This window comes from Equus przewalskii, chromosome 1 (assembly GCF_037783145.1).
Source record: "Equus przewalskii isolate Varuska chromosome 1, EquPr2, whole genome shotgun sequence".
NCBI classification, from domain to species: Eukaryota; Metazoa; Chordata; class Mammalia; order Perissodactyla; family Equidae; genus Equus; species Equus przewalskii.
The window spans coordinates 1,638,000-1,649,506 of NC_091831.1; the positions used below are offsets into that span (position 1 = coordinate 1,638,000).

Below are 11,507 nucleotides of genomic sequence, written 5' to 3' on the forward strand. Positions count from 1 at the left end.
GCAGAGGTGGACGACACTGTCCAGTGACGTGGACCGCTCCTCTCCGGTCCCTCACAGCACCCAGGACAGTGGGTCACTGCATTCGTTTCCTGTGGCTGCTGTGACGTGACCACAAACTGGGTGGCTTAAACAACACACGTTTATTGTCTTCCAGTTCTGGAGGCCAGAGATCCGGAATCAGTTTACCTGGGCGGAAACCGGGTGTCGGCTGGCGGTGCTCCCTTTGGGGGCTCCAGGGGACAGTCCGTCCCTGCCCCTCCCAGCTTCTAGAGCTGCACGCTCCCAGCTCTTGCCTCCTCCTCGTCTTCAGAGCCAGCAGTGTAGCACGTCCCTCCAGCTGTCACATTTCCTCTCCCATGGACTGAGTTGTGTCTTCCCAAGATTCCCACGCTGAAGCCTAACCCCCAATGTGATGACGTTTGGAAGTGGGGCCGTTGGGAGCCATTAGGTTTAGATAAGGTCATGAGGGTGGTGTCCCCATGATGTGGGTCGCGTCCTTGGAAGAAGGGGAGAGGCCAGAGCTCTCTACGTGCACCACCGAGGAAAGGCCATGTGAGGGCACAGCGAGAAGGCGCCATCTGCAAGCCAGGAAGAGGGGCCCTCACCAAGAACCGAAGGGGCCGGCACCTTGATCTCTGACTTCCAGCCTCCAGAACTGTGAGAAATAAATGACTGTCGTTTAAGCCGCCAGTCTGTGGTCTTTAGTGATGGCTGCCTGAGCTGACCAAGACAACTTCTTCTGTCCTCAGCCTCCCTCCCCCTCGTAAGGACCCTGTGATGACGTTTAGGGCCCACAGGGACAATCTAGGGTACTCTCCCCATAAGGTAACATGTTCACAGGGTCTGGGGACATCCTTGGGGGCCATCGTTCAGCTGACCACAGTAGGGTACAGAGCCCTCGGTGAGCACGTAAGCACGAGGCCTGGACTTGACCCTGACCGTGAGCACTTTGCAAAGCGCTCTTAGCCATCATGTCGCGTTGACTTCTCACGAGCTCCAGAGGCAGTGTAGTGTCCGAGTTTAGCAGGTGGGGAAACGGAGGGTCAGCCAAGTTCAGAGGCCACTGGATGGCCAGTGAGGAGAGGCCAGGCCCCCAAGGAGGGAGGACGGGCCTGGGGACATGGGGCCCTCTGGCTGCGGAGAGAAGCCGTGGAAGGGGGCATCAGAGCTGCCCTCGGGCACCTGAAGGGCCCTTGACAGCGATCTGTCCACTGTGTGTGGCCTCAGCAGCCAGCACCGGGCTGATGGGTGGAATCTAGGGGATCTTTGGGGTGTGAGGGGGCATCTCTGGTGGGCTTCTCAGCCCCAGCCCGGCGCCCTGCCTCGTCCCGGTCAGCAGGGGTCTCGCATGTGTGATGTGCGATGTGTGATGTCCCTCAGAGGAGCCCGGGGCCCCTCCCCTCCAAGGGAGCTCTGGCCCAAACCCAGTTGAGGACGATACTTTCAGAACTGTTTATGCTCCTCTTGGGGAGTTGCTGGCTCCCACCCCGTTCCACTTGGGGGAGGGTCAAGGAAGACAGGAGCTGCTCCGTACCTTTATCTGCGTGGGGAGGGCCTTGGTGACAAGGACAGGGCAGGACAGTGGTCGAGGTCCCACTCCGCCCAGCCCCAGGGATGGGGCTGTCCCCTCTGCATGTGCCCAGCTGCTGGCAGTGCTGTGTGCTTTCTCCCGCTTGAATGCTCCCGGCCTCGGTCCTTGCAGGGCGGCAGGGAGGGGCCTTGACTCTTGCAGCCCTGAGGCCATCTGGGGGTCTCTGGAGGCATGAAGGGAGGCAGGTCTAAGGCCAGCCCCTGTGTCCCTGGACTGAGATCTTTCTGGGCTGTTGGCCCAGGCAGAGGCAGTTTTAGGGAAGGCTTCACGGGGGTCTTGGTGGCCTGCACAGGCCCCTGGTTGGGTTTGTGCCCCTGGGAGTGTTCGAGGTTGAGGCCAGGGGGGCTCAGAGGTGTGTGGAAGCTCAGCCATGGCCAGGTGGCCCTCCATGCTGTGGGCACCACCCTGCGAGCTGTGCCTCTCCCGGGCTCGCGGGGTAGACTATGCCCAAGGTGGTAGTGTGCGTGGTGTCACCTTGGGAATCGCAGTGGAGCATCAGGGAGCTCGCTGGACCCGGATGATGGGGGCACAGTCAGGAGCTGAGCTGAGAGCAGCTGCTCAGCTTCTGCATCCAGAACCCCCGACACCAGCAGTCACCGGGCTGCCTCACCGCCACTGCGTAGGACTGGATCTGGGGTATGACGTCAGCGTCTGTCTCCAGACAACACCCCCCCATAACGTTTCAGAAGCTGAAGTGAGGGGAAGGTGCTCCCGCGCTGCCGTCCCCCAAGCATGGCCGCCTTCAGTGCCCCCTCCTGTGCTCAACTGGAGTGTCTGCCCGAAATGGGTCTGTCATCTGCACGTTGTTTATGTTAAATAGTGTGGCTTTACAGCTTTGCTTGGCATTATACAAATTGTCGTTAAAAGTATTTATAAATATCATTCAGAGGCTGTGTGCTGTTTCATTGGCTTACCTGCCCACGTCCATTAGGCTGTGTAAAGGTTTGTCATAAACAGTTTGTTCAGCTGTGATGAATATCTTCAGAAAAACACACTTTCGTTTCTTAGGATTTGTTCCTGGTGAGGGGACGAGGGTTTCACCAATGGGTTGGATCTGCAGGTTTGGCCTGGGGCTGGCGACTGTTGAAACGTCTGGTCAGTTCCAGGCCACCTGTCTTTGGGTGAGGCCCCCAGGACAGTCTCCTGCCCACCTTGAGTTCCAGAATCTTCCACTTTCTACAGGGCCCCCTGGCTCCTGCTCCTTGAAGTCCTGGAGACCGAAGGCTGTGGGGACCCTCAGGAATGGCCCTGGGTCATCTCTCCATGCTTGCATGGGGGGCGTGGCACCGGCTCTGCAGCCCTGATTTTGGGCATTAATCCTGGCTCCCTTTGGAGACCGTGGTCCTCACGTTTGACTGATGCTCCTTGGCCGCCCTAGCCTGAGGCTCTCCTGGGTCTCCACTTCTCACTCTCTTCTCACCCTGATCTTCTCTGCCAAGCAATTAGCGAGCTGTCAGCCGTGTTGACATTGCTAATTGGCATTGCACTTCAATCTCAGTGGGATTGGGGTTTCAGAGCTGTGCAGAGACCCTGTCATCACAGGAGCGTCGCCGTTGCAATGGGGATGGTGGCCCTGTAGTTGATGAGAATAGCTGCTCTCATTCCTGGGGGCTTCCTGGGTGAAAGGCTCTGGCTAAGGGGGTCCTCTGCTTCATTCCCCAACAACCCTCCAGTCCAGTTGCTGTCTGAGCCCTGGGAAGGGGGTGCCCAGGTCACGGCTGATGAGGGGGTGCAGGCACCAGCATGGCCTGTAGCCCCCGCCCCGCTGTGCTCCTGGGCTGGGTCCTGCCTCCTGTCGTCAGATGCCTGTGCGCAGGAGACTTGTCTGGTCATTTGAAAGTTGTGTCTGCCATGGCCCACATGGGAGGCGGGTGGCGAGGTCGCTCTGTCCGCAGGCGTCCGTGCTGAAGCTCGCTCTGCCCTCCAGGTGTGTATCGTGCAGAAGCGGGACACGGAGAAGATGTACGCCATGAAGTACATGAACAAGCAGCAGTGCATCGAGCGGGACGAGGTCCGCAACGTGTTCCGGGAGCTGGAGATCCTGCAGGAGATCGAGCACGTCTTCCTCGTGAACCTCTGGTGAGCCCGCCCCTCGGGGCAGAGACCAGGCTGGACCCCCGCCGGAGCTGTGGAGGGTGCCACCCTCTCCTGCCCCTGGGTGCCTCCCTGGTGCTCCCTCCTCTCCTGCCTCTGGCACCCACAGCCCCTGCCTCCCCTCCCGTCCACTCACCTTGTGGTCCCCGGGGCTGGCAGCCATCCAGGTGTCTGAGCACACTGCGTAATGCGCGTCTCCCAGCCTGCAGGAAGCCCAGCTTTCCCACAAGGGAGGCCTGTGACCCATGGAGTTTCTGGCGCTAGAGCCAGTGGGGGAGAGTTTGCACAGGGCCTGTTTGCTCAATCTACACCACCCACCCCAGGCCACCTGCCCCTGAGAATGAGGACAGGGGGGCTTCTGGTGGGCAGGGAGTGGGACATCACATGAAAAATGAATTTTTTTCTAACTTTATTCTTGAAAGAATCAGTTGATTATCAATAAGAGTTACCTCTGAGAGCTCACAAAAGAAATTATAAAGTGGAAGGAGGTCCTTAAACTGTTATTTTGTTACTGCCACCATCTTCATCATCGTCACTATCGTCTTCTTTAGCATCATCATCACCATTACCCCTATCACCACCACCATCACCGTCATCATCACCATCACCACCATCATCGTCATCACCACCCCCATCACCGTCATCATCAGCATCCTCTTCATCATCACCATCACCACCGTCCCCACTGTCACCATCACCGTGGCTGCTGGTTGTTAGAAGCCAGCCCCTTGCTCAGCACTGGCTGAGCATTCCACTCTCTGTCTCACTTTCTTCTTTAGCAACCCTCCAAGCAGATCTTTTTACCCTCCCCACCCCTTTAGAGAAGAGGAAGCCAGGGCAGCAGCAGAAGGGCCCAGAGATGGGACATGTTCCACTCCCCATTGGTCACGTGGGCTTTCTGCCCTCAGCTGGGCCACCTCCCATCAGGACGGGCCGCTCTGTCTTTCCTGAGGGTCTTGGCTCAGAGCAGCTCCTGAGCCAAGGCAGACTCAGCGTTCTGGGCAGGACCATGCTCCTGGGGAGTGCCCAGTAGGGGTGGGGGTGGGGCCTCATTAGGTGCAGCAGGAGCCATGGCTCTGGCTCCCCAGCCGTGCATGTGCCAGGTTCTCCCTCGGCTCCCACAGGTACTCCTTCCAGGATGAGGAGGACATGTTTATGGTAGTGGACCTGCTTCTGGGCGGGGACCTGCGCTACCACCTGCAACAGAACGTGCAGTTCTCCGAGGACACGGTGAGGCTGTACATCTGTGAGATGGCACTGGCCCTCGACTACCTGCGCAGTCAGCACATCATCCACAGGTGTGTGCACACCTGACGAGGTGGGGTGCCTACCTAGGCCTGGTGGGGCCGGCAGCAGCCTTGGGTCAGTCCACCTGTGTGTGGCCACACTCCAGCAGAACCTGGACAGACTCCTGCATGCTCTGCCCCGCCCTTGGCTGCAGACCTGCCCCCAGACGTGGCATCTGGGCCAAGCAGTGCCTGACTCCAAGGTCGGCCCCACAGCTGCTCACCTGCTGGCCACCTGGGGAGGATCTTGTCTGAGCACCTGCAGCTGAGGTTGGGCACAGAGGGCTGTTGGCTCTCTGAGAGCCCGGGGCCTGGCCGCATCTGGGTGGCCTTCACTTGGTCTGCTCAACTGCAGGATCCCTGCCGCCATCTAGCAGACGCCCGTTTGCCCATTTGCCAAGTCCCTGAGGAATTCAAACTAATCTTAATATGAGCTGAAAGCAGATGAAATTAGGAAGATAAAGCTGTGTCCACAGAACAAAACCAAAAAACCTATTGGTTTATTATAAAGTCAAATAGACGTGCTTTCTGCGTTTCTGCCCTGGGGGTTCTGTTACCTGGTTGTGATTCAGGCGCCATCGCTTACTGACGCCTGGAAGCCGGGCGAGGCCTGGGGCGAATGGGTGGAAGGCGCAGAGCTGGATCCACAGTGCTGTGCAACCCGGGGCTCTGGGAGAGGGGCTGGCCTGGAGGGTCTGGGCAAGGGGGCTCTGCTTTTGTCTTATGGGGGCTTCAGCACCCCTCTGTGTCTAGTGCAGAACGTTCTCTGCTGTGTGTCTGTGGCCCCCGACAAGGACAGGAATGGCTGCTTTTGCCCAGCTCTATCAGAATGTTGCCAGGTGGGGAGGGGGCCTGAGGCCCTGGCATCCTCCCAAGGCCCACGTCAGGCCTCTGGGGCCTCTGCCTCGGGTGGGGAGGGGCCCTCGTGGGAGCCCCTAGCCCTGCCTTGGATTACGGGGCAGGAGCGGGAAGGACTTCTGGGCTCATCTCCCCACTGTCTGCTCTTCCTACAGAGACGTTAAGCCTGACAACATTCTGCTGGATGAGCAAGGTGAGTGGGGCCGTGTGAGGCCGGGGCCGTGGGCCATGTGCCCCGGCTGTGGGACACGCCTCTGGTCTGTGGGACAGTCACGCTGTCCTCTCTTCTTGCAGGACACGCGCACCTGACCGACTTCAACATCGCCACCATCATAAAGGATGGAGAGAGGGCAACTGCGCTAGCCGGGACCAAGCCCTACATGGGTGAGCCGTGGCCTCGCCCACCCTCGCACCCACCTTGCCAGCTGCTGGCTGGTCTCCCACGCTGAGCCTGTGGCTGGTGGGGTCAGGTTACTTCCCTAAAGGCACACAGCAGTAGGTGTCGGGATGAGGCTAAGCACAGCCACATCCGATCCCTATGGAAGAATCTAGGTGATGTCCGTGAGAGTTATGGGTATGACAGTGAGAAAACCCACTACCAGTATCAGGCTGTGGGACCTGGATTTGAACCAGGTGGTCAGTGGGCAAGGATCAACCCCTGAGGGTGGCTTCCCCGTCCAGCCCTGGTGCCAGCCTGGTCTCGGGGCCCAGCTGAGGTCCAGCCCTCTGGCCTGTGGGTCAGGGGTGCTCATCTGTTCCTTCTCTTTCTGGAAAGCTCCGGAGATCTTCCAGTCCTTTGTCAACGGTGGGACCGGCTACTCCTTCGAGGTGGACTGGTGGTCAGTTGGGGTGATGGCCTATGAGCTGCTGCGCGGATGGGTATGGAGCTCCTGCGGTCCGCAGGCTTGGCCCCCAGACCCCAAGCTGGCTGTGTCCCCCAGGGATGGCCTGAGTGCCCTGAGGAGAGATGAGGCTGTCCCCCACCCCCGTGTGCTCAGGGATGTTTGTGCTGTCCATCAGCAAGGACATGCCCCTTTAGCGGAGCGTCTGAGTGGACGGGCAGTGCCTGAGCGAGTGAAGGAGGGAAGTCACTATGGATTTCCTGGGGGCTGTAGCTGGGCCTGTGCGCTGGCCTCTGGAGGTGCACAGGGTGGAGAGCTGCCCAGCAGGGCTGCCTCCTGGGGACTTGCCTCCAGTGTCCCATGCTCTCACCCCTGTGGCCACAGCTGGGCCAGCCCTGGAGTCTGGGAGGCTGGGGTCCTCGTCAAGTCACCCACTGACCTTCCCATCCCCTCATGAGAGCACTGCACCCTCAGCCACCCCATGGGACCCTGCCCTTGAAGAAGGCCCCTCCTGGCCCTCGGAGGCTGATCCGCCCGGGCCCAGGCCTCTGGGGGAGATGTGCTTCCTTCCCACTGGATCCGCAGCCTCTTCTGGCCAGTTCCCTGGCCGCGGTGCAGCTGCAGCCCAGGCCCAGGCCTTGCCAAGCTCAGAGCTGTGCCTGCTGTGGGCGGGGGAGACGGAGGGGGGGGGGGGCGGGCGGCGGGGCGGGTGCTGCCTCAGGTGCCTCAGGGCAGGGGTTGGGGACAGGGGCAAGGCAGCTGGTGCAGCGCTGCCTCCCCTGCCCCAGAGGCCCTACGACATCCACTCGAGCAACGCAGTGGAGAGCCTGGTGCAGCTGTTCAGCACAATGAGCGTGCAGTATGTCCCCACCTGGTCCAAGGAGATGGTGGCTCTGCTGCGGAAGGTGAGCCATCCTCCTGGAGCAAACGGCCAGCCAGGCACATGAGGCTGGGCTGAGCATCCTGTCCCAGCGGTGGGCGATGTGGAGACCCTAGTCTGGGGGAGGCATCTGGGTCTTGCATTCTGTGTGACTGTGTCCCTCGCCAGCCGGGCTCCAGCCTGGTCCAGTGGCACCTTCCTGTCCTCATGCAGTGGCTTGGCCTGTGGGCACCAGCTGTAAGCTGAATCGCGTGCACCCTAATCTAATTTAACCCTCACAACCTGGTTCCAGGACACTGGTTATCACCCCATTTCACAGATGCCCAAACTGAGGTGCAAAGAAGCAAACCCTATGCCAGGTCACCGTGTCATGCATGTTGGAGGGAGGGTGTGTGCAGGGCTGGGTGCCGGGTCCATGCTGTGCCCTGGCATCCTCTGCCCCTGCTGGAGATGGGCATTCACTGCCCGCTGCCTGAGGCCTGGCCACAACCCCCCGGGAGCAAGCAGAGAAGACCTCGGCACCCCCTTGCTCCTCCCATGGCCTGAGTGCGTGTCTGCAGCAGCCCAGGCGACCTCAGCCTGGTAGGGACTCGGGGCCGTGGGGTTGCCCTCAGAGTACCTGCCTCTGGGGTCTGGGGCTGGGCTGGGGGTTGCTCCTTGGCTGGCCCCCACAGCTCCCCACCTGGACAGCCACACTTTAAACACACTGGTGCATGGAGCCCAGGTTAGCATCAGGTGTGGGAGGGCGAGCTGGACATGCGAGGCATGCCTCCCGGCTCCTGTCTCGTGGCCCACAGGGTCCTCCTGGGCAGGTCCTGCCTCCTGCCGGAGACCTTTGACCCTGGAATTTTGGCCAAGCAGCTAGAGGTCTCTCCCAGCCTGAGAGAGCCTCTTAACCCAGCTTTCTCCCCATGAAGCTGTGTCCACAGCTGCCCAGGAGGCGCACAAGGGCGACCTTGGCCCCCAGAGGCCTGAGTGGGGAGTGGGATGCTCCGCGCGCCAAGCTCCTCGCTGGGGGAAGACTCAGATGGGGTCTGCGGCGTTGCCCCCAGAAAGAAGACCACATGTGGGAAGATGCCCAGCCCCGGCCGCCCTGGGGCTTCATCAGGGCTGTGACGCGTTGGTTGCTGTCCTCTCGCCAGCCCTGCAGTTAGCCAGGCTGAGGCTGCCGCCTGCTGGGGACTCTGGGCAGAATGTCCCTGCAGACCCCAGATGCTTTCTTTTGTCCTCGGGCTCCAGGGGCTTGGCTGGGCCACTCAGACCAACGTGTCCCCTTGGCTGCGTTACTGCACTGGCTGATTTAAAATCCGGGCTGCCTTTCCTTGCCCGACCCTTGAGATCCTGCATTTCTGAACCTCAGGCCTTCTGGCGACCCCTCCACAGGGTGCCCTGGCTGGGGCAGGTGGCCAGCTCTTCACGTGGGGCACGTGCTGGGCCCTGGGGCCGTCTGATGTGGGCTTTGTTTCAGCTCCTCACTGTGGACCCCAAGCACCGTGTGTCCAGCCTTCAGGACATGCAGGCGGCCCCGTCGCTGGCCGGCGTGCTGTGGGACGACCTGAGCGAAAAGAAAGTGGAGCCAGGCTTCGTGCCCAACGTAAGCCTGCTGGGTGGCCTGGGCGGTGGCCCCAGGGCAGCGTGGGCAGAACCCACGGCCAGGCTCAGCACCCTGTCCCTCCACAGAAAGGCCGCCTGCACTGCGACCCCACCTTCGAGCTGGAGGAGATGATCCTGGAGTCGAGGCCCCTGCACAAGAAGAAGAAGCGGCTGGCCAAGAACAGGTCCCGGGACAGCAGCAGGGACAGCTCCCAGTCTGTGAGTGCTGGGGGTGGGGGGTGTCCCTGTCGGGCACGGGTGTGGGGTCCTCTCCACCACCTCACAGCGTCCTGCCAGGCTCCTGTAGGGAGCACACCCTGAAAGTCCGGCAGATGGTTGTCCTGAGGTCCCGAGAAGTCCCTAAACCTTTCTCCTGCCTCCCAGCCCAGTGCCTCTCCTGCAGCTTCTCTGAGCCTCTGGCATCCTTCTCTGAAGTGGGTGGGCGGGGGACCATCGGGAGCCTGGGGAAGCCCCGCCTGCCTCTTCTGGCTGCTGGTGGTGGCTGCCGTCCTTGGCGTTCCTGGGCTTGTGGATGCGTCATACCAGTCTCTGCCTCCTTTGTCACATGGACTCTCCCTGCATGTGTCTGTGACTCCTCTTCTTCAAAGGACGCCAGTCACTGGAAAGGACCCACCCTACTCCAGGATGACCTCCCCCAGTGTCACTCATTGCACATCCGCAGTGCCTTTATTTCATATCAGAGGTGGTGGGGTTAGGGCTTCACTTTGGGGGGACATGGTGTAACCCATAACAGCTCCCCCCCTGCCCCAGGTCATGCAGCCTCTCTGGAGGGGGTAGGGGTCTTCCTGGGGAGTGTGAGCATGTGTGGGGTCAGGACTGAACCTGTGCCAGGGTATGGCTGGTGTTCAGCAAAGCACCTAGGGATGCAGGTCTGATGGCAGGGGGCACAGTGGTGACACTGAATGTGGTCAGTGGTCTTCCTGCCCCTGGACCCAGCCCAGCCAGTGGAGAATGCCCTGGGGTGCCCCTCAGGCCCCCAGCCCCTGTGCAAACTCCTCACACCTGGCGGGCCTTCTGTTGCTCGCGGGCACAGGGTCTGGGCAGAAGATGGGCGTCAGTCCCCTCCTCACCACAGTGTAGGGCCAAGGGTTGGGGACCATCCCCTGGGTGCCTTGATTTCTCAGGAAGCAAAGGACCTGGAGAGTGGGCTCCCATCTTCCCCCAGTCCTGGGACTGCTGGTGGCGGCCCCTGGTGTCCAGAGGGGGAATTGCAGGTGGGTGCTGTCCTTGATTTCCAGTTTGTTCAGCTTCTTGTGAGAGTGAGTGGGAGTGATGACCTCCAGGTTCTTAAGTGTCAGCACTGAAACCAGATTCCTTATTTGTCTTTTTATTGTTGATTGATAAGAGTTATCTGCATATTCTGGACACAAGTGCCTTATCAGAGAGATGGTTTTAAATATTTCTTCTATCTGTGCGTTTTCTTTTTTTGCTCTGGGTGGTATCATTTGCAGCAGTTTTTGATTTTGATGAAGCCCAACATGTCAACTTATTCTCTCTTCATTTGTGGTTTTAGTGTCTTATCTAAGAAACCATTGCCTGACCTGAGGTCACAAATATTTGCTCCCACGTTTTCTTCCAAGTATTGTATGGTTTTCTCTTACATTCAGGTCTAGGATCTACTTCGAGTTAACTTTTATGGACAGTGTCAGGTGGGGCCCACCTTCATTCTTCTGCGTGTGGCTATCCAGTTGTCTGAGTGCTGTTTGTTGAAAAGATTTCTTTTCCCATCGAATTGCTTGGCATCATTTTAAAACATTAATTGACCAAAACATGAGGTTTCTTCCTGGCCTCACAATTCTGTTCCGTGGACCTCTCTGTCTTTGTGCCAGCACCACGCCGTCTTGATGACTGCAGCTTTGTAGGAAGTTTTGGAACCAGGCAGTGTGAGTCCGCCAGCTGTGTTCTTCTTTTTCCATTATTTGGTCACTCTGGGTCCCTTGCACTTCCAGTGAACCCTGAGAGCTTTGGGAATCGTGTCTGAGTCACTCAGCAACTCTGTCTCTATTTGAGACAAAGTTGGAGGTTGGAGCCTGGTCTCCATTCCCAGGCCCCTGTCCCTCCCCAGGTTGGGTGATATCTGGGGTCTGATGCTGTGAATGTTGGCATTGATAGAGGCCCCATAGATGTCTGCCCTAAGATCACGATTCGTGTGCAAACGATTTATTCAGGAAATACACCTGGGAGAAATCACTCGGAGTGGGAGAAGCCAGCAATGACTGGATTTCAGGCAAAGTCCTGTGGAGCGTAGCTTCAGCCTGACTCTGTAGGGGTCAGGGGTCAGTCGTGCTCCTAGGAAGTGGGGCTTTCATCTCCCGCACTCAGCAGTCATCAGCTAAAGGCCC

General features: G+C 59.4%; 1 protein-coding gene across 2 annotated transcripts in view; it reads left to right on the top strand.

The window, feature by feature from the left end:
- Nucleotides 1-11,507, top strand: part of STK32C (serine/threonine kinase 32C) — a 101,439-nt gene that overhangs the window by 84,056 nt on the left and 5,876 nt on the right. For both annotated transcript variants that reach the window (XM_070633438.1, XM_070633515.1), the window contains exons 3-10: nt 3,519-3,670; nt 4,810-4,983; nt 5,985-6,022; nt 6,124-6,213; nt 6,605-6,708; nt 7,460-7,576; nt 9,020-9,145; nt 9,232-9,363. In XM_070633438.1, the coding sequence (XP_070489539.1) occupies nt 3,519-3,670; nt 4,810-4,983; nt 5,985-6,022; nt 6,124-6,213; nt 6,605-6,708; nt 7,460-7,576; nt 9,020-9,145; nt 9,232-9,363 (933 nt within the window). The remainder of the gene's footprint in view (nt 1-3,518; nt 3,671-4,809; nt 4,984-5,984; nt 6,023-6,123; nt 6,214-6,604; nt 6,709-7,459; nt 7,577-9,019; nt 9,146-9,231; nt 9,364-11,507) is intronic.